At 47.0% G+C, this 21,511-nt stretch overlaps 2 protein-coding genes across 3 annotated transcripts; one reads left to right on the forward strand and one right to left on the reverse strand.

Moving 5' to 3' along the window:
• Nucleotides 1-7,107: 7,107 nt before the first annotated feature.
• LOC140418907 (uncharacterized) lies at nucleotides 7,108-12,444 on the forward strand. Its single transcript, XM_072502571.1, has 2 exons — nucleotides 7,108-7,227; nucleotides 8,564-12,444. The coding sequence occupies exon 2, from the start codon at nucleotides 8,670-8,672 to the stop codon at nucleotides 10,041-10,043; it is 1,374 nt and encodes a 457-aa protein (XP_072358672.1). The 5' UTR covers nucleotides 7,108-7,227; nucleotides 8,564-8,669; the 3' UTR covers nucleotides 10,044-12,444.
• Nucleotides 12,445-12,636: 192 nt separating this feature from the next.
• On the reverse strand, nucleotides 12,637-16,935 carry LOC140418915 (uncharacterized). Of its 2 annotated transcripts, none has more exons than XM_072502594.1 (2): nucleotides 16,854-16,935; nucleotides 12,637-16,268 (listed from the first exon to the last, which is right to left on the reverse strand). In XM_072502594.1, exon 2 carries the CDS (start codon nucleotides 15,942-15,944, stop codon nucleotides 15,186-15,188), a length of 759 nt encoding a protein of 252 aa, XP_072358695.1. In that variant the 5' UTR covers nucleotides 15,945-16,268; nucleotides 16,854-16,935; the 3' UTR covers nucleotides 12,637-15,185. The 2 variants fall into 2 exon arrangements, with proteins under 2 accessions (XP_072358695.1, XP_072358696.1); XM_072502595.1 differs by having other exon boundaries at nucleotides 16,801-16,886.
• Nucleotides 16,936-21,511: the final 4,576 nt, after the last annotated feature.

Below are 21,511 nucleotides of genomic sequence, written 5' to 3' on the forward strand. Positions count from 1 at the left end.
CCCTCATGCCCTCTCAGAGCTCATCTTGTCCATGAGACCCAGCTCCTGCTCCATCGACCCTTTTCCCACTGAACTACTGATCAGCTTTCTGTCTCTTCAGTCACTGTCCCTCTGTCCTTCAAATCTGCCATCATCACCCCCTCCTCAATAAAACAAACCCTTGACCCTGCCATCCTTACAAATTACTGCCGTATTTTCAACCTCCCTCTCCTCTCCAAACTCTTTAAACATGTTGCCAACTCCCAAATCCTTGCCCATCTTTCCCAGAACTCCCATGTTTGAATCCTTCAATCAGGTCTCTGCCCTGTCACAGTGAAGTACAAGAGACAAACAGAATCTTACCCGGAGAGAAAGACAGACAATCCAGGAGCTTGGATCCAACACGGATATGTTCATAAGACCAGGATAGCAGCACAGTCATTATCGAGAGACAACAATACCTGCTGGAGACAGACAGACAACTAAACAACACTAATCACAACACTAAATTACCTCGACCCATATACCCGAGAGAGGAAGGAGAATTGGAGATGGACTGGAAGAACTCAAAGACTCCAGACACATTAACCAAAAACAACCGGTAGAACCAAGGAAGTTCTACCTGTTCCCTAAAATACCCAAACACTAAACTGTACAAGGGAAATACCCCCAGACAGATCCATCGGATCAGACTGAGAGCGAAAGTCCAACAGAATCATAGAATTTACAGTGCAGAAGAAGGCTATTCGACCCATTAAGCCTGCACAGCTCTCGGAAAGAGCACCCTACTTAAGATCATGCCTCCACCCTATCCCTGTAATCCACCTAACCTTTTTTTGGGCACTGAGGGGCCATTTAGCATAGCCAATCCACCTAACCTGCACATCTTTGGATGGTGGGTAAAAACTGGAACACAACGGAGGGAACCCACGCAGACAGAGGGAGAATGTGCAAACTCCACACTGAATTGAACCCAGATCCCAAACACGAAATGCTGCCGGAAATCAGCAATTCAGTTTCAGTGTCTGTGTGAAGCTCAAACTTCATTCACACACAGCCCGCAGTCTGATTGGCTGGAGGACCAGAGTCCATCCGGTCCGCCAATCCTTCCCATTGGTCAACACATCTCAGGGATGAAATTAGGTTTTTGGAACCCGCTCCCACATGGCCAATGGGAAGAACTCAAAAGATGCAGAGTCTCAGCCAATGAGGGAGATCCAGATCAGCCCCGCCCCTCATTCACTCTGATTGGCTGGAGGATCAGCCGCTCGCGCTCTGTCCTCCAGACCCGCCCCCTGTTCCTATTGGTCTGGAGCTGCCGTCAATCACCCCCGGGCATTGTGATCCGGAGCACGCGCAGTGCGGCTGCTGGACATGGATTTCGCCACTTGTTTGTCCTGGAGAAGCGGAGTCAGCGTCAGGCGGTGGGTGGGAGGATTTGGAAACACTTTGTGGATCCGCAAACTCTTCACAATCATTGTCAGCTCCCTGGTTTGCAGCTGCGGGGCTTCTCCCTCCCTCCCGGGAACAGGCCCAGGTTAACGGGCACCATCCTGCTTCTGCCACTGGAGGATGGTTCATATCAGGATGGAGGAGGGGGACAAGAAATAAGAGTTTACACTTTGCACTCAAATCAAGGAGGACTCTGATCTCTGGAAAGGGAGGAAACCCTGTCAGGTGGTCAGGGAGGATTCACAAACACCCGCTGGAGGCCCCAAAACCCCAATAAGAACCTGCAGCCCCTGGATTTCCAGCTCCTGGGGATTGTTGGCTTCAAGGGCAGCCATCTTGGTGAAGGAACATCGAGTGGGCGGGGCTTCAGGGTCCCAATGACCAGGAGGCAAAATGATGATTGATTAATTGATTTTATTCTCACTTTGCACAGAGGGGTTTGAGAACTGAACCCAGTCAGAGGGGAGGGAGAGGGTGAGCTGTAAGGAAAAGAATTGTGAAGGTGGTGTGCAGGGTTTGCCGGGCTGACCAATTCTCATGGTGAAAATTAAGGCACAGCCTGCACTGAAAGGCTGGCATTCTGCCAGAGCTGGGACCAGTCCGCCTGGGGTAAGTGTCTGCCAGAGCTGTTGGTACACAGAAACAGTAAGGAACATGGTTCTGTGCATTGAGAAAGGTCCAATTTGTATGACAGACAACATCCAGGCAGCATGCAGCCTGGGACAGTGGACACAAATACATTCCAGTAAAATATGGGACTGTTAGTCACCCTGAGATTTGCATCCAGCAAGGGAGGTGAGAGAGTGCATGGGATTAGGATTTACTGCTTTACAGGTACAAATGAAGAAAATATCTTTCATGGAAAATAGAATTATATGTTCAAAATTTCTCAAGTTTTGTAAACTCCTTTTCCAGGGTAATAGATTTGGTGGATTTACAAACAGGAAGCTCGAACTGCATGGTCTGACAAAGTCACTGAGTCACAACGGCCTCAATATCAGAAATTGAATTCCGGAGGAGACATGTTTGTGTTCTGTCAGTGCGACACCATTTATAACATCTGTGACTGGAAAAGCATCAAGACACACACTGGAGTGAGTGTTCCAGTACACTGACTGTACAAAGAGCTTTAAACAGTTAAACCGCCTGTTAAAATCATCGCACGACTCGCAAAGGGAAAGAAGCGTACTCGTGCTGTGTGTGCGGACAAAGCTTCAACTGATTGTCCAAACTGGAGAGATACGAGGAAACAGGCGCCATGGAGAAACCGTGGAAATGTGAGGACTGGGGTAAAGGATTCAGTTCTTCATCCCGGCTGGAAATTCATTGACGCGTTCACACCGGGGAAAGGCCGTTCATCTGTTCTGTGTGTGAGAGGAGATTCACTCGGTCCCAACACCTGCTGAGACACCAGCGAGTTCACAAGTGAGTGCAGGGACTGGAATCTGCTGTTTTGCTGCTGCTAATCACATCCAGGATTGATAGTCTGACAATATCTGGTTTGATTCTGCTGATGTTAACAATCTCTTCAACTGGCTGCAGTTTAATATTCTGGAGATGTCACTGATTTTAAAAATGCCCCTTTTTAAAAGCAGCGCCTGTGTTTTTTCTCCTATATTCAAGAACTGTCAACAGGAGCACCTTTACAGTAAAATTATGAACTTGTACTTCAATCCTAAATTGATCTTTGATGCAAATCCGTGTCTGAACGGTTCCACTGATCAACATCTCCAATCAGCAGGTTAATCTTTCCTGACAATTCTTACTGACTTCTTCAGTGTTATGTCCATTAGGAAATTAAATTGTGAAGGAAGCAAAACAAAACAGTTAAATATTTTACAGGCACTGTGAAAATGTACATAATCACTGAACAGCAACATTGTTATTGATGAAGTTTGGAAGTCACGGAGTTGAATCATTTCTGACACAGCAGCAGCAACATTTGGTAACGGTGGAACAAAGAACAAAGAAAAGTACAGCACAGGAACAGGCCCTTCGGCCCTCCAAGCCTGTGCCGACCATGCTGCCCGACTAAACTACAATCTTCTACACTTCCTGGGTCCGTATCCCTCTATTCCCATCCTATTCATGTATTTGTCAAGATGCCCCTTAAATGTCACTATCGTCCCTGCTTCCACCACCTCCTCCGGTAGCGAGTTCCAGGCATCCCCTACCCTCTGTGTAAAAAAACTTGCCTCGTACATCTACTCTAAACCTTGCTCCTCGCACCTTAAACCTATGCACCCTAGTAATTGACCCCTCTACCCTGGGGAAAAGCCTCTGACTATCCACTCTGTCTGTGCCCCTCATAATTTTGTAAACCTCTATCAGGTTGCCCCTCAACCCCCGTCGTTCCAGTGAGAACAAACCAAGTTTATTCAACCGCTCCTCATAGCTAACGCCCTACATACCAGGCAACATTCTGGTAAATCTCTTCTGCGCCCTCTCTAAAGTCTCCACATCCTTCTGGTAGTGTGGTGACCAGAATTGAACACTATACTCCCAAGTGTGGCCTAACTAAGGTTCTATACAGCTGCAACATGACTTGCCAATTTTTATACTCAATGCCCCGGCCAATGAAGGCAAGCATGCCGTATGCCTTCTTGACTACCTTCTCCACCTATGTTGCCCCTTTCAGTGACCTGTTGACCTGTATACCTAGATCTCTCTGACTTTCAATACAGACTGGTTTGAGAGCCACTTAACAGAGATGACATCTGTCATTGAAGTAAAAAGTAAAGCTGACCTGATGTACAACTTAAACCTAACAGCCAGAACAGTGTTTTTCAAACTTTTTTTCCAGGGACCCATTTTTACCAACCGGCCAACCTTAGGGACCCACGCCGGCCGACCTTCGCGACCCACCATTTTTTCTTACCTTGTTTGCTGCTGACAAAATGGAGGACTCTCAACCGGGCCCAAAGCACGTGAGGTCGGCATTCGGGGGGCGTGACCTGCTCTCTACCTCCCTTCAGGCAGGAAGATTACATAGAATTTTTTTTTTTAAATCTTCTGTGACTCCGATTGCACAAATGCATGGGCAAAAGCCGCAGCAGCCGGCTTTTAACAATGTGGGCTGTGAGCGGCCTTCAAAAAGGCCGTGACCATATTTTAAAAAATGCAGGCGCACTGCATATGTGTGCCTGCTTATCGGTGCGCGTGAGCAAACTTCTCCGCTTGCGTACCGATGAGCGGGGACGCATGGGCAGTGACGCATGGGCAGTGTGGTCTCTTTTTTTATATGGTCGTGGCCTTTTTGAAGGCCGCTCGCAGCTGGCATTGTTGAAAGCCGGCTGCTGCGGCTGTTGCCCACAAATCTGCACAATCGGGAGTGCCGCGACGGACGGCTCCGTGACTCCCCCACCCGCGGGTCACGAAAATGCCTGAGCTAGAACACCATCTCGTGAAAGTAGCCAAGTTAGTTCTGTAAAAGACCGGGAGAATGTGTGAAATAATCGCTGGATCAGTCTACATCACAAAATGTGAATTGCCTCTGAAATCTACTGTGTTTGATGGGATCAAGACATCACTTGTTTCTGCTTTCACCAAGGTTGCCCACCTGAAATCAGCAGATGGTGAAGTTCTCACTGCCAGAAGTAAACAGATGTCCCGTTGGGTTGAACATGACTGTGAGCTGTACTCCTGTGAGACAGACACCTCCCAGTCTCTGTTTGACTCTCTTGCAGCTTCCTGTCCTGGTTGAGTTGGACAAGGAACCCTCATCACTTGAGCTGGAAAAGGCCCTTGGTTACGGAGCAAGCAGAAAGGCACCCGGCAAAGTTGGAATTCCAGCTGAACTGCTCACACACAGAAAGTTCCATAGAATATCACACCTTCCTTACCACAGCCGTCCCTTGGGAGGTAGAATCCATTTCATAGAAAATGTGTGACGCAAAAATCATCACATTTTCAAAAACAGCAGTGACAGTGGAGACTGCAACATCTGCAGGGCCATCTCACTCCTTAACAATGCTGAGAAGACCTTCACTAAAGTCATGTTTAAAAGATTCATCGACGTGCAGACTGAGTGTATCCAGAAGCACAGTGCAATTTCTGTGCTGACAGATCTACAGTGAACATGATCTTCTCCACACACCAGCTACAAGAGAAGAGAACAATTGGGATTTGATCTAAAGTGTCAGTGTTGAGAAAGTGAAATCTCAGCAGGGTGGATGACTGAGCGAATCCCTTGCCACACACACAGCAGGTGAATGGTCTCTCCCCAGTGTGAACCCGCTGATGATCCAACAGTTTGCATAACTGAGCGAATGTCACCCCACACTCAGGACAGGTGAATGGTTTCTCTCCAGTGTGCATTCTCTGGTGTATCAGAAGGCTGGATAACTGAGCAAATTCCTTCCCACACTCGGAGCAAGTGAACGGCCTCTCCCCAGTGTGAACTCGCTGGTGTGTCAGAAGATTAAATTTGTTTTTAAAGCTCTTCTCACAATCGGAACATTTGAAAGGTCTCCTGTCAGAGTGAACAAGTTGGTGTGCAGTTAGATGTGTTAGTCGAGTGAATCCCTTTCCACACTCGGAACAGGTGAATGGTCTCTCCCCAGTGTGACTGCGGTGATGAGTTTCCAGTTCAGAAGGGTAACTGAATCCCTTCCCACAAACCCCACATTTCCAGTTTCTCAATGGTGCTGGCGTCCTTGTGTCTCTCCATTTGGGACGATCAGTTGAAGCTTCTTCCACACACAGGACACGTGTACAGTTTATCCTCACTGTCAGGGTGTGATGTTTTTCAGGCTGAGTAACTGGTTAAAGCTCTTTCCACAGTCAGTTCACTGGAACACTCTCACTCGGGTGTGTGTGTCTTTGTGCTTTTCCAGTCACACTGATGGTTGAAATATTTTCCCACAGACAGAACAAACATTTATCCTTCCACATTCAAAAGTTGATGACATTCAGATCCTGATCAATTGAGTGAGTCAGATCTTGATGTGATGATTGATTTGAGCTTCCAGTCTGTCAATCCATTCCTTGTAACCCTGTAAAATCAGTTTACACAGGTCAGAAATTCAGAACAGATAATTCTCGTCCCTGGGGAGTAATTGTTTCTCTCATTTCCCAAAGCTGCAAATCCCAGTCCCACAGTTTCCCCTTCCCACAAACTCACCACAATGGTTTCAAGGTCATTAATACGGAATGGAGTTTTGAATTTCAGATTATTCACTGAATTTAAATTCGACCATCTACGTTACATCAGTGTGAGTGCAGGATAGAAATTGCCCCCATTCTCTCCTCCTGCTCCAGGATCAGTAAAGTGAGTTAAAGATAATTTCTCCTGAACAAATCCATTGCTGCATTTCCTTCCTGAAGCCACATTTGTCCACTGGGGCCCGGCACCGGGAGAAAGCGGCAGCTGCCGTTGTGTTGGGTGTTGAGGCGGTGCCGCCAGTTTGTTAATGGGGGTGTTGAGGCCTCCACTGGGTGTTTGTGAAGCCTTCCCCCCCCCAACTGCCCCTAACGCTGCCTCCGCTTATCCGCCTGAAGATGAGACAAAGAAGAGTCTGTCCCTGGACATGAGCCTCGCTGCGCATGCTCCACATTACAATGCCAGGGGTGTGGTTGATAAAGCTTTAGGCCAATAGAAAGAGGGGGCGGGTCTGGAGGACCGAGCGGGAGAGGCTGGTCCTCCAACCAATCAGATTGAATGAGGGGCGGAGCCGGGCTGTGAATGACGCAGGTGCAGTTCCGGTTATGGTGATGTGGTAATGTTGACGGTTTTTTCTTCGGTCCGCGACCGGTAAACGGAAAATTGCGGAAAGCAGTCACCGATTGATCTGCCAGGTGTGTGGAGTATTTTTGTATACATGTTGTGCAAGCACAAACTTCGGAAAAAGTCTTCCCATTTGAACCGAGCTGGCCCTCACCTGCCCGTTTTAAAGACCGCCATCTTTAATAGGGGCAATCTGCAGGAGGACGCATGTGCAGTCACCATCTTTGTACGGGGCAATGTTTTCAATGAATGGGGAGGTAACTATATCGCGCGAAAATGAGATCATTGGAATCACATTATAGAATCCCTACAGTGCAGAAGGAGGCTATTCGGCCCATCGAGTCTGCACCGACTATCTGAAAGACCACTCTACCAAGGCCCACGTTACCTTTGGGTACTAAGGGTCAATTTAGCATGAAGCAAATCCTGCTCAGTGACTCCCACTCCCTCTTCGGATGTCCTGCCCCATGTGTCCAAAAAACTGCAGGTCTGTGCAGTCACATGAAGATCCATGGCAAAAACACAGACCCTGAGTAGACATCAAATCGAGAGACTGCTGATGACTACGGGAAATGTGCAACAGGGAGTATGAGCAGTCATCCTGGACCAGACAGCCAGAGGAAATATTGTGAATTTCTCTGCTTGACTGACAGTGGTAGTGGGAGACGACTATGAGTCATTAGGAGAGTTCAGTCCCGAGGTATCAGAAGAATGAGTGACAATCTCAGCAGCAAATGAGCTGAGACTCAGATAGAGTTGAGCGATGTTACTGAGATGAAAATAGTGATAATGTAGATATGTGGCTGGTAGCTCAGTTTGGGTTGAAATATTTTGCCATGACTGAACAGTCTGGTTCAGACTCAGTTACCAGGGAGCGAAATGGAGTCATTGGTGAGGGTATGGACTTTGTAGATGGGTCTGATGACAATGGCTTTGGGCTTCCCAATATTTATTTGGAGGAAATGTCTGCTCATCCAGTACTGGATATCACAGAATCAGGATGGTGTGTGAGTTGGAGAAAAACTAGAGGTGATGGTTTCCACATTCACCTGATACCCTGATCCTCTGGGTGGTTAGATTGAGGGTTTGTCAAAATTCTCTCAAGAGATAAATAAAATCCCTCTCTTTTGCCCATTGGTTCTTACACACTGCCCCTTCTCTCTCTTGTCCTCTTCTCCCACATATTGGCCAGAATCCTGTGTGGGCCAAGACTGTGTGGCAGATTTTCTTCCCTGAAAGACATTAGTGAACCAGTTGGGTTTTTTATGATAATCCAGTTTTCATGGTCACTTTTTCCCAGTGTCGGCCCCACAAATGACCAGATTCATTCAGCTCAATTTTACAACCTGCCCTTGTGTTTTTGTGGGTTCTCTCACTCCCTTTTTCTGTTTTATATCAATTCCACAGGATATTAGAAGAGGAGATTTGCAGTTGGGAAACTGGACCCAAACATCACATCAGGATTAGACAGTTGCCCATTTTATAGGGACCGGAATATTATTGGATTTTGAACATGGGAGATAAAGGAATCATTCCCAGTGGAGAAGAACTGTACACGTGTTCCGTGTGTGGACGAGGATTCAGACAATCATCTGACCTGTTGATACACAAGCGCAGTCACACTGTGAAGAAACTGTGGAAATGTGGAGTGTGTAGGAAGGGATTCCAATCTCCATCTCATCTTGAAAAGCATTGCCGCATTCACACGGGGAAGAAACCATTCACCTGCTCCGACTGTGGGAAAGGATTCACTCAGTCATCCAACATGCTGAGACACCAGCGAGTTCACACTGCGGAGAGGCTATTCACCTGCTCTGAGTCTGGGAACAGAATCTCTCACTCTTCCAACCTGCTGGGACACCAGCGAGTTTACTCTGGGAAGAAGCCATTCACCTGCTCCGAGTGTGGGAAGGGATTCTCAAGGTCATCTAACCTGCTGGCACACCAGCGGGTTCACACCGACGACAGACCCTTTAAATGTCCAGATTGCGGCAAGTGCTATAAAAGTTCTGGGGAACTGATGTCCCATCAACGTGTCCACACTGACGAGAGACCGTTCAGGTGCTCTCACTGTGAGAGTGGGTTCAAGACATCTTTCGCCCTCACCAAACACCAGCGCACTCACACTGATGAGAGACCGTTCAAGTATTCTCACTGTGGGACAGCGTTCAGGCAATCGAGTGACCTCGCTGTACACCAGCGCACTCACACTGGGGAGAGGCCATTCACCTGCTCCCACTGTGGGAAGTGGTTCTCTCACTCTTCTAGCGTGCTGAGACACCAGCGAGTTCACACTAATGAGAGACCTTTCATCTGCTCCCAGTGTGGGAAGGGATTCAATCAGTCATCCATCCTGCTGAGACACCAGCAAGCTCACACCACTGAGAGGCCATTTAAATGTCCAGACTGTGGGAAATGCTACAAAAGTTCTGCGGAACTGATGCGCCATCAACGTGTTCACACTGACGAGAGACCGTTCAGTTGCTCTCACTGTGGGAATAGGTTCAAGACATCGTCTACCCTCACTGCACACCAGCGCACTCACAGTGAGGAGAAACCTTTTAAATGCCAGGACTGTGAGAAATGCTACAAAAGTTCCAGTGAACTGATACGCCATCAACATGCGCACACAGAGGAAAGACCTTTTAAATGCTCAGACTGTGGGAAGTGCTTTAGAAGTTCCACCAATCTGATGTCCCATCAACGTGTTCACACTGACGAGAGACCGTTCAGGTGCTCTCACTGTGGGACTAGGTTCAGAGAATCAGCTCATCTCACCGTACACCAGCGCACTCACACGGGAGAGAGACCCTTCACCTGCTCCGATTGTGGGAAGAGATTCAGTCATTTATCCAACCTGCGGGCACACCAGCGAATTCACAAATGACGACAGTAATTGGATTTTGCTGTCAGTTACATCCAGAAATGAACCATGTTCATTGTGCTCTGTTTCTACTGATGTTAGCACGGTAATATCTGCTGATGGCAGCACGGTAATATCTGCTGATGGAAGCACAGTAGCACAAGTGATTAGCACTGTGACTTCACAGCACCTGGGTCCCAGGTTAGATTCCCTGCTGGGTCACTGTGTGGAGTTTGCACTTTCTCCCAATGTCTGCATGGGTTTCCTCCAGATGCTCCAGTTTCCTCCCACAGCCCAAAGAAGTGCAGGTTAGGTAGATTGGCCATGATAAATTGCCCTCAGTGACCAAAAAAGGTTAGGAGGGATTATTGGATGACAGGGATAGGGTGGAAGTGAGGGTTTAAGTGGGTCGGTGCAGACTCAATGGGCCGAATGGCCTCCTTCTGCACTGTATGTTCTGTGTTAACAAACTTCAGCCGAGTTAATATTCTATATAAATGTGAAATAAATTGGATTTGTGTTAAATGCACACTACGGTCATTCCTTAAAGGTCTCTCCCTCTCCCCAGTCTCCTCCACCCTCACCTCCAACAACAAGTGTGAGGAGCTCATTGTGCATCTTTGTCAGTAAGAGCGAGACAATCTGATCAGCTGCCTCTGCTGCTTTCCTCCCTTCCACTAGCCCACAGGTTAAAACTCTCTCTTGTTCCCCCTTGTCTGACTCTGTGAGCCCGCTGCCCATATCGTCAAAAGCTCAATAGAGTCAGGGATTGTTCCGAGATTGGAATATAGCTCACGTCGTTCCCATTTTCCAAATCAGAGCCAGGGAACGACAGGTTCATGAGTGTGACCTCGATTACAGGGAAGATGCTTGACGGATGCTTGGAGATATTGTTTCTCATCACTGGGGAAGAGAAGGAACCATTAGAGATGTTCTAGTGTCCAATTCACTGAGCAAGTCTTGAGACCTGTTCTTCAGCCCAGACTCACTATGCACATCCGCATGTTAGTTAATCCACGCCTAATAAATAAATCTGTCCACTCGCACTGGTATCCCATTATCATGCACACGTTCCCTATGATTACAACCATTCATAGACTTTCAGGTGATCTTGTCAAAAGTTCAAGGTGGTGTCTGTCTCGAGATCTTTGTTTATCTTAAGGGGTTAGAGGAATATGGGGAACAGGTAGACAGGTGGATTTGAAACCAGGAAGAGATCAGCCATGATCTGACTGAATGGTGGAGCAGGCTCGAAGTGCTGAATTGCCTGCCTCTGCTCCTAATTCCTATATTCTCTCTCCCTCTGAATGGTCTCAGTCTCTTGGGCAGTGGCCAGGCTCACTGTAACAAATGCAGGATTTTAGATATATTAGATTATAAGTATTTGGCAATTTAAGGGTTAACAGCTAGGGTTACAGTGTGTCTGACTGCTGTAGTCATGTTTTTAAAAAGAACCTTGTTTTGCAAGACCAGAAAGTTTTTAGGAGCCAGAGATGAAATTAACCAGTGGAATGTGTTTTCAGCCTGGGGTAATGCAATGCTGTTTGACGAGGGGGAATCCCTGGGGAGTTAATGTGTTTTCAGCTTGGGGAGTTAATTTGTTTTTAGCTTGGGATATGATGTCATTGCTGGGTGGAGCTACGGTATTCAGACATTTTGCGAAAGCATTTTGAGTTGAGGTCTGATCTGGCTACCATTTGGACTACAAGAAAGGTATTTTGCTCTCACTGTCAGATAGTTAAAGGAGAATAATAGTATTTAATGCAGAGCAGAATTGTATGAGGACAAGGGAAAACAAACCATTTGAAACAGCTTTTTGAAGAATTCCTGCCAGAAGACATCCAGCCAGGCTGACACGGTGGTTAACACAGCTGTCTCACAGCGCCAGGGACCCGGGTTCAATTCTGACCTTGGGTGACTGTCTGTGTGGAGTTTTCACTTTCTCCCCGTGTCTGTGTGGGCTTCCACCGGGTGCTACAGTTTCCTCCCACAGTCCAAAGATATGCAGGTTCAGTGGATTGGCCACGCAAAAATTGCCCCTTGGTGTCCAGAGATGTTCAGGCCATGTGGGGTTACAGGGATAGGGCGGGCAAGTGTGGCTAGGTAGGGGGCTCTTTCAGAGGGTTGGTGCAGACTTGTTGGGCTGAATGGCCTCTTTCTGTACTGTGGGGATTATATAAGAGAGTCTGCAGGGGTTCTAACAGGAGTCAAACTTGTTCTGGAAAACTAATATTACTCTGTGCCATTGGGATGTGGGGTGGATTGAGAGCTGTGGGGTTTTCCTTTCTTGTTATTTACTTGGGAATAGAGATGGTAATTAAGGGTATTTATTGTGTTGGGTAATGTTGTTTACGGGGTCATTGGAAGCTATTTTTGGGTGTGATGTTAAAGTGTTTAATGTTGCGTTAATAATAAAGTTTTGTTTTAAAACACCAAATTTCTATTTCTTTGTGCAATCACTCCTGGTGCAAAGTATTCTTTTTGCACAGCCTTACAAAATAAACTAAAATATTGGGGTTTTGGTCCAGTACACTAGCGACTGCTGGGGTCTGGTCTGGGATTGTAATATAACAAATGTAGTTTCCTTTTAAAAATGATCAATGACAAAGATACAAACTTCTTCAAAAGAATGCTGTCAATTTATTCATCTCATTCACACTTTCCTTTCACTAGAACGTACATTAATACCGGATTGAGATGTTACATTGAATTACATTCATTTGCTGCTGTGATTTCCTGTCTCTTCCCCTATCCTCCCTCACTTCTTCTCAATCTGAGACATCTCATTAATTCCCACCCTCTCTCATTGATGAGCTCCGGGTAAACTTTCCTGTCCAACAATATGCTCAGAAAACCTTGAGATCAGAGATCCAACATTCCCATTGATTCCAGGCATTAATATATTTTGTTTGTTTATTTTTCACTTTAACCCATTGTAAAAGCTCCTGATGTTTTATCATTTCAAAATGATTCCAAATTCAAACAGGATTTCTGCCGGACATCCTTCAAGGCTGAAGCTTATCCTTTGGGAATCAAACATAATCCTTTTCTCAGTTGTAATTTTACTGTTTAATTTTTATTAGTACAGAAGCTGGCAACATTTTAGATTAAATAACAATTGTTTTCAAACTTCTTCCTCAAATCAATTTACTTTTGGATTTTTGATGTTTATGTACAACACACTTCTTTAACAATGACCGGACGGTGTTTTGAGTGTCTGGCGTACTCTCAGCAGGGAGAAGGTACTGTTTCATGGGACACTGTGTCGGTCCGCTTATATCTTTGAATTTGGACACGTCTCCATAACCATGTTTATGGATTGTGAATACACCCGGCACAGACTCGAGAACTGCCGGGACCTCAGGATCATCAGAGGTGATTGGTCCATACTCTGCTGCAAAGCCTGGGAAAACCTGGAACTCAGGATCATCAGAGGTGATTGGTCCATACTCTGCTGCAAAGCCTGGGAAAACCTGGAGCTCAGAATCATCAGTGGTGACTGGTTCACACTCTGCTGCAAAGCCTGGGAAAACCTGGAGCTCAGGATCATCAGAGGTGACTGGTTCACACTCTGCTGCAAAGCCTGGGAAAACCTGGAGCTCAGGATCATCAGAGGTGACTGGTTCACACTCTGCTGCAAAGCCTGGGGAAACCTGGAGCTCACCCTTCATGGAGTCAGGGTGAGGATCATAGATGATGGTGGTGGGGGAGTCAGAGTCGACTAATATTAATTGCTGATGGCCGCCATTGTGGGAATGGTGAAGCAACTCATTCCAGGGCATCGTTATAATGTTATAAATGCTCAACATGCTACAGACTCATGGCTGGAGCCCTTTCAGAAAGAGAGTCTTGAAGCTCAGGGAGTGAGAATGGTTTACCAGTCCCAGAGGACAGACAGACAGATGCTGCAGAGTGAGAGCTGGTCTCTGTAGCTGGTGGCGGCCGTCTCCTCTGAATTTTTAACTGGCAGAAGCCAATGTGTTGGTGTTGGGCTGAAGCTCATCTTCCTGACAAAGTGGTATTTTTCCTTGCGAAAGCCAGTTTTAACCTTTACAGAGTCAAACCACAGATAGTTGGTTTACTATGGGTCATCACATCCAATTGTATTCAGGTTAGAAATGACTTTTTCAGGGCCTGTGCGAGAGACATATCCTTAGAATACAGACCTATCCTGTGTTTGTCGGCCAGCAAGCTACTCTGGAATCTGTCTTCATAAGACCATAAGTCGTAGGAGCAGAATTAGGCCATTTGGCCTGTCGAGTCTGCCCCATTCTCCTGCCTTCTCCCCATAACCCTGATCCCCTTATTAATGAAGTACCTAGCGATCTCTGTCTTAAAGAGACTCAGTGATTTGGCCTCCACAGCCTTTTGCGGCAAAGAGTTCCACAGATTCACCACCCTTTGGCTGAAGAAACTCCTCCTAATCTCGAAGGATCATCCCTTCAGTCTGAGGCTGTGCCCTCACGTTCTAGTTCTTCCTGCCAGTGGAAACATCCTCTCCCCCTCCACTCTACCGAGGCCTCTCAGTATCCTGTAAGTTTCAATAGGATCCCGCTTCATCCTTCTAAACTCCAATGAGTAACACCCAGAGTCCTCAGCAGCTCCTCACATGACAAGCTCTTCTGGAGAGTGAGAGAGAGAGAGCTATTTCAATAATATTCAATAACGTTCTGAAGATTATTAGACGGTGATTTCTTACAGTCCAGTACTTGAATTGAATGTGTCTCCATTCCTGTCCTCGGGGGTTTCTGTACCAGACGGCAGGGGTAACATTTGGAGACTCTCGATTCTCCACCAATTCCTATTCTCATTCTTCCTGCTGGATAATGGAGGTGTCGCTGTGTGTAATGTACAAACCAGTAAGAATTGTCAGCAATGATCAATCAGCACTTTCTAATTGGAGATGGTCATCAGTATAATCTTCCAGATATTGGATTATAAATGTATCAAAGATCAATTTTACAAGTGAAGTCAAAGTTCATCAAAACCTATTTCTGATGAATGTTCCTGAATTATAGGGAAGGTCACAGACAGCGGAACTGCAGCCCCAGGAACACAAGCAGCCCAGTTACTGAGAGTATTAAAACAGCAGAAACAAACAGGAACTGTCAGAATGAGCATGTTTCAGTGCTGGGTGTGATTAAGAGAAGAATCCAATCTCTACAATCACTTGTGAATTTGTTGGTGCGCCAAAAGGTTGGACGAATTAATGAAACTCTTCCCACACTCGGAGCAGGTGAATGGTCTCTCTCCAGTGTGAACTCGCTGGTGTGTCAGCAGGTTAGATGACTTTTTGAATCCCTTCCCACACTCAGGACAGGTGAATGGTCTCTCTCCGGTATGAACACGTCGGTGTGAAATGAGGTGTGATGAACTCCTGAACCTCTTTCCACAGTATGTGCAGCTGAATGGTCTCTCCTCAGTGTGAGTTCGTTGGTGTGACAGGAGGCAGGATGAATCAGTAAATCCTTTTCCACACGCGGAACAGGTGAATGGTCTCTCCCCAGTGTGAACCCGCTGGTGTATCAGCAGGTGGGATGGCCGACTGAATCCCTTCTTACACACAGAGCAGGCGAACGGCCTCTCCCCAGTGTGAATTTGCTTGTGCGTCAGCAAGTTGGATGATTTTGTGAATCCCTTCCCACACAAGGAGCAGGTGAACGGCCTCTCCCCTGTGTGGATCCGTCGGTGTGTAATGAGGGTGCCTGACTGCCTGAAGCTCTTTCCACAGAAAGTGCAGCTGAATGGCTTCTCCTGAGTGTGAATGAGCTGGTGTGACTGGAGACTGGATAACTCGGTGAATCCCTTGCAACACACAGAGCAGGTGAATGGTCTCTCCCCAGTGTGACTGCGTCGGTGAGTTTCTAGCGTGGATGGGCATTTGAATCCCAACCCACAGTCCCGACATTTCCACGGTTTCTCCATGGTGCAGGTGTCCTTGTGTCTGTCCAGGTTGGATGATCAGTTGTCCCATCCACACACAGAACACGTGTATGGTTTCTCCTCACTGTGAATGGTGTGATGTTTTGTCAGGCTGTGTAACTGGTTAAAGCTCTTTTCACAATATGTTCACTGGAACACACTCACTCACGTGTGTGTGCGTCTTGATGCTTTTCCTGCCACATTGCTGTTTTAAATATTTTTTTCAGATAGAACAATTGTTTCTCTTTCCACATTGAAACGCTGATGATATTCAGGTCCTGATTCAGGTCTTTCAGCGATTGTTTCATTTTAGTTTCCTCGCTCAATCTATAAAAGGAATTTACAAAACTCATCACTGCCAGTCCAGCATAGGATCGAAATTTTGAAGAGAAAATTCTCGTTTCTCTGTAACATTTTTTCCTCTCTTGTTCCCCCAAAGCTGTAAATCCCCGTCCCACACACATTCCCTCCTCCCTGGGCTGAAATCCAAACCCATCTCACCATCTGCACCATTTCTTTCCTCCACTCCCAGTTTTCTCCCTCCCTCTCCTCTGCCTGGGTTCAGTTCTCCAGCTCCTATCTGCAGACTGACAATAAAACCAATGGGTCTTATTGGGGGTTTGGGGCCTCCAGCGGGTGTTTGTGAATCCTCCGCGCCCACCTGCCAGGGTTTCCTTCCTTGCCAGAGATAAGAGTCCTCATTGATTTGAGTGCAAAGTGGAAGCTCTTATTTCTTGTCCCCCTCCCCCATCCTCTGATGTGAACCATCCTCCAGTGTCTGAAGCAGGATGGTGCCCGTTAACTTGGGCCTGTTCCCGGGAGGGAGGGAGAAGCCTCGCAGCTGCAAAACAGGAGCTACCAATTGTGAAGGATTTGCGGATCCACAAAGTGTTTCCAAATGCTCCCACCCACCGCCTGACGCTGACTCCGCTTCTCCAGGACAAAGGACACTCTCCCCGAGGCCAACACTGGAACTGCGCATGCTCCAAATTCCATCTCCGCGCCTGCGCACAGGTGTCCAACTACAGCAATTGTACCGCGCATGCTCCAATGTCAGTCAATGCCCGGGGATTGATTGGCGGCAGCTTCGGACCAATAGGAAGAGGGGGCGGGACTGGAGGGCCGAGTGAGGGCGGCTGGTCCTCCCACCAATCGGAGTGAATGAGGGGCTGTGATTGAGGCATGCGCAGTGTGGGGAATGGCAATCGAGAAGGGCTGTGTCTTCACATCCGAAATTGGTAAGAGGCGTTTAACAATATGGAAGAAGCGAGAGATCTTGGCAGTGGGCGGACATGTTGTGTAAAGTTGTTGCAATCGCAAAGCTCGGAAAAGTTTACGGGACCCAGTTTGGACCGAGCGGAGCTGCAGCTCCTCATGTTTGGCTCGGAATAACGGCCGCCATCTTTATTGGATGTGCATCACGGCGCATGCGCGTTTGTCATCTTTGTCGGGGCGATGTTTCAATGAGTGGGAGGAGCTTGTTCCCCATTGTTCAGAATGGAGACAACTTGTCCATCAAGCGGTATTAGTTTTTGACTCCCAATGTCTTATTGATGGGGCAGAGTGGTGGCAGAGATGGAAAGAAAAGGAAGAAAACCTGCTCTCCAGATTTCACTGTCTCATTGGACGCCCTGTCCCATGTGTCCAAAGTTCTGCGGCGCTGTTCAGTCACATGAAGACCCAGGGCAGAAACTTGCAATCCTGAGTCAACATCACCCTCAAATCAGGGGACTGCTGATGTCGATGAGGGTCAGTGTGCAGCGTGGGTGTGAGCGGTCATCCTTGACCAGGGAGCAGGAGGGGAGAATGTCGTTGATTTCTATCCTGGACTGATAGTGATTAATTGTGGAAACTCCTTTTACAGGGGATTAGTAGGGGAGGATTTACACACAGCAAATTTAAACCAGGAGAAATGGTTATCTTTCCTGAATTTCATTTCTGGACTGACAGTGATGCCTTTGTAAACCTCTTTCACAGGGGCTTCGAAAGGGATTCGCAGACAGGAAACTCACAACCAATCCTCATATCAAATTCTGACAGCTCCATTCGGGTTATCGGGCAGCACTGTAGAACAAGTGGATAGCACTGTGGCTTCACAGCGCCAGGGTCCGAGGTTCAATTCCCCGTTGGGTCACTGTCTATGCGGAGTCTGCACGTTCTCCCCGTGTCTGCTTGGGTTTCCTCCTGGTGCTCAGGTTTCCTCCCACAGTCCAAAGATGTACAGGTTAGATGGATTGGCCATGATAAATTGCCCTTAGTGACCAGAAAGGTTAGGAGGGGTTATTGGGTTACGGGGATAGGGTGGAAATGAGGGCTTAAGTGGGTCGGTGCAGACTCGATGGGCCGAATGGCCTCCTCCTGCACTGTATGTTCTATCAGGATCTGGAGATTATCAAGATTTGTGTGTAAGCATTGAGTTCAGATCATTACCACTTACTGTGTAAAATTTCTTCCTCATATCTCCCCTGTAGATCTTGCTCACAATCTTAAATCTGTGTCCCACAATTCCTTTATAAACTGCAGATGGGAACAAATTTCTTTACCTTTTGCTGGGTTTGCTGTTGTCATTTCCGGTGCCTGGGTCGATACCGGGTGGTCTGTCCAGATTTCACTCCATTTTTCTTTTTGTCGTGGTTGAATCAGCTTAGACCAGTCCATTTTAGGATCCAGTACATAATTGAAGATGCATATTACAGAGGAGGAGGTGCTGGAAGTCTTAAAGCACATCAAGGTAGATAAATCCCCGGGACCTGATGAAATGTATCCCAGGATGTTGAGGGAGGCTAGGGAGGAAATTGCGGGTGCCCTAACGGAGATATTAGGGGCAGCACGGTAGCCTTGTGGATAGCACAATTGCTTCACAGCTCCAGGGTCCCAGGTTCAATTCTGGCTTGGGTCACTGTCTGTGCGGAGTCTGCACATCCTCCCCGTGTGTGCGTGGGTTTCCTCCGGGTGCTCCGGTTTCCTCCCACAGTCCAAAGATGTGCGGGTTAGGTGGATTGGCCATGATAAATTGCCCTTAGTGTCCAAAATTGCCCTTAGTGTTGGGTGGGGTTACTGGGTTATGGGGATAGGGTGGCGGTGTTGACCTTGGGTAGGGTGCTCTTTCCAAGAGCCGGTGCAGACTCGATGGGCTGAATGGCCTCCTTCTGCTCTGTAAATTCTACGATATTTGAATCATCGGCAGCCACAGGTGAGGTGCCTGAAGATTGGAGAGTGGCGAATGTTGTGCCCTTGTTTAAGAAGGGCAGCAGGGAAAAGCCTGGGAACTACAGACCGGTGAGCCTAACGTCTGTAGTAGGTAAGTTGCTAGAAGGTATTCTGAGAGACAGGATCTACAAGCATTTAGAGAGGCAAGGACTGATTCGGGGCAGTCAGCATGGCTTTGTGCGTGGAAAATCATGTCTCACAAATTTGATTGAGTTTTTTGAGGGGGTGACCAAGAAGGTCGATGAGGGCAGTGCAGTAGACGTTGTCTACATGGACTTTAGCAAAGCCTTTGACAAGGTACCGCATGGTAGGTTGTTGCAGAAGGTTAAAGCTCATGGGATCCAGGGTGAGGTTGCCAATTGGATTCAAAATTGTCTGGACGACAGAAGACAGAGTGTGGTTGTAGAGGGTTGTTTTTCAAACTGGAGGCCTGTGACCAGTGGTGTGCCTCAGGGATCGGAGCTGGGTCCACTGTTATTTGTGATTTATATTAATGATTTGGATGAGAATTTAGGAGGCATGGTTCGTAAGTTTGCAGATGACACCAAGATTGGTGGCACAGTGGATGTTGAAGAAGGTTATCTAGGATTGCAACGGGATCTTGATCAATTAGGCCAGTGGGCCGACGAATGGCAGATGGAGTTTAATTTAGATAAATGTGAGGTGATGCATTTTGGCAGATCGAATCAGGCCAGGACCTACTCAGTTAATGGTATGGCGTTGGGGAGAGTTATAGAACAAAGAGATCTAGGAGTACAGGATCATAGCTCCTTGAAGGTGGAGTCGCAGGTGGACAGGGTGGTGAAGAAGACATTCGGCATGCTTGGTTTCATTGGTCAGAACATTGAATACAGGAGTCGGGACATCTTGTTGAAGTTGTACAAGACATTGGTACGGCCACACTTGGAATACTGTGTGCAGTTCTGGTCACCCTATTATAGAAAGGATATTATTAAACTAGAAAGAGTGCAGAAAAGATTTACTAGGATGTTACCGGGACTTGATGGTTTGAGTTATAAGGAGAGGCTGGATAGACTGGGACTTTTTTCCCTGGAGCGTAGGAGGCTTAGGGGTGATCTTATAGAGGTCTATAAAATAATGAGAGGCATAGATAAGGTAGATAGTCAACATCTTTTCCCAAAGGTAGGGGAGTCTAAAACTAGAGGGCATAGGTTTAAGGTGAGAGGGGAGAGATTCAGAAGGGCCCAGAGGGGCAATTTCTTCACTCAGAGGGTAGTGAGTGTCTGGAATGTGCTGCCAGAGGTAGTAGTAGAGGCGGGTACAATTGTGTCTTTTAAAAAGCATTTAGATAGTTACATGGGTAAGATGGGTATAAGGGTTATGGGCCAAGTGCGGGCAACTGGGACTAGCTTAATGGTAAAAACTGGGCGGCATGGACTGGTTGGGCCGAAGGGCCTGTTTCCATGCTGTAAACTTCTATGATTCTACGATTCTCCAAGAATCAATTGATGTGTATCCAAGTCTGGGATGGATCCCAACAATTTTTCTACATATGCCACATCGTCCCAGTTAGGGGCATAGACATTCACCAGCTCCACCAACCTACCCGCCAATGACCCACTGACATAAGAATATAAGAACTAGGAACAGGAGTAGGCAATCTGGCCCCTCGAGCCTGCTCCGCCATTTAATGAGATCATGGCTGATCTTTGTGGACTCAGCTCCACTCTCCGGCCCGTACACCATATCCCCGAATCCCTTTATTCTTATGAAAGGTATCTATCTTTTTCTTAAAAACGTTTAAAGAAGGAGCCTCAACTGCTTCACTGGGCAAGGAATTCCAGAGATTCACAACCCTTTGGGTGAAGAAGTTCCTCCTAAACTCGGTCTTAAATCTACTTCCCCTTATTTTGAGGCTATGCCCCATTAGCTTGCCCAATACTGCCTCCTTAGTGATTACAATCATCTCCAGGTCCTCTTATATCCTTATTTACATCAGTCACTGGCATGTTATTTGTGTCTTCCACTGTGAAGACTGACCCAGAAAACCTGTTCAGCTCCTCGGCCATTTCCCCGTCTCCTATTATTAAATCTCCCTTCTCATTTTCCAAAGGACCAATATTTACCTTAGCCACTTTTTTTGTCTTATATATTTGTAGAAGCTTTTACTATCTGCTTTTATGTTCTGAGCCAGTTTACTTTCATAGTCTACCTTACTCTTCTTTATAGCTTTTTTAGTAGCTTTCTGTTGTCCCCTAAAGACTTCCCAGTCCTCTAGCCTCCCACTAATTTTTGCCACTTTGTATGTTTTTTCCTTCAATTTGATACTCTCCCTCACCTCCTTAGATATCCACGGTCGATTTTTCCCCTTTCTACCGTCTTTCTTTTTTGTCGGTATG

This window comes from Scyliorhinus torazame, chromosome 5 (genome assembly GCF_047496885.1).
Source record: "Scyliorhinus torazame isolate Kashiwa2021f chromosome 5, sScyTor2.1, whole genome shotgun sequence".
NCBI lineage: Eukaryota > Metazoa > Chordata > Chondrichthyes > Carcharhiniformes > Scyliorhinidae > Scyliorhinus > Scyliorhinus torazame.

Coding starts and splice junctions, on each gene's coding strand:
- LOC140418915 (XM_072502594.1), bottom strand. CDS start 15,944: ATGGAGAAACCGTGGAAATGTCGGGACTGTGGGTTGGGATTCAAATGC.
- LOC140418907 (XM_072502571.1), top strand. CDS start 8,670: ATGGGAGATAAAGGAATCATTCCCAGTGGAGAAGAACTGTACACGTGT.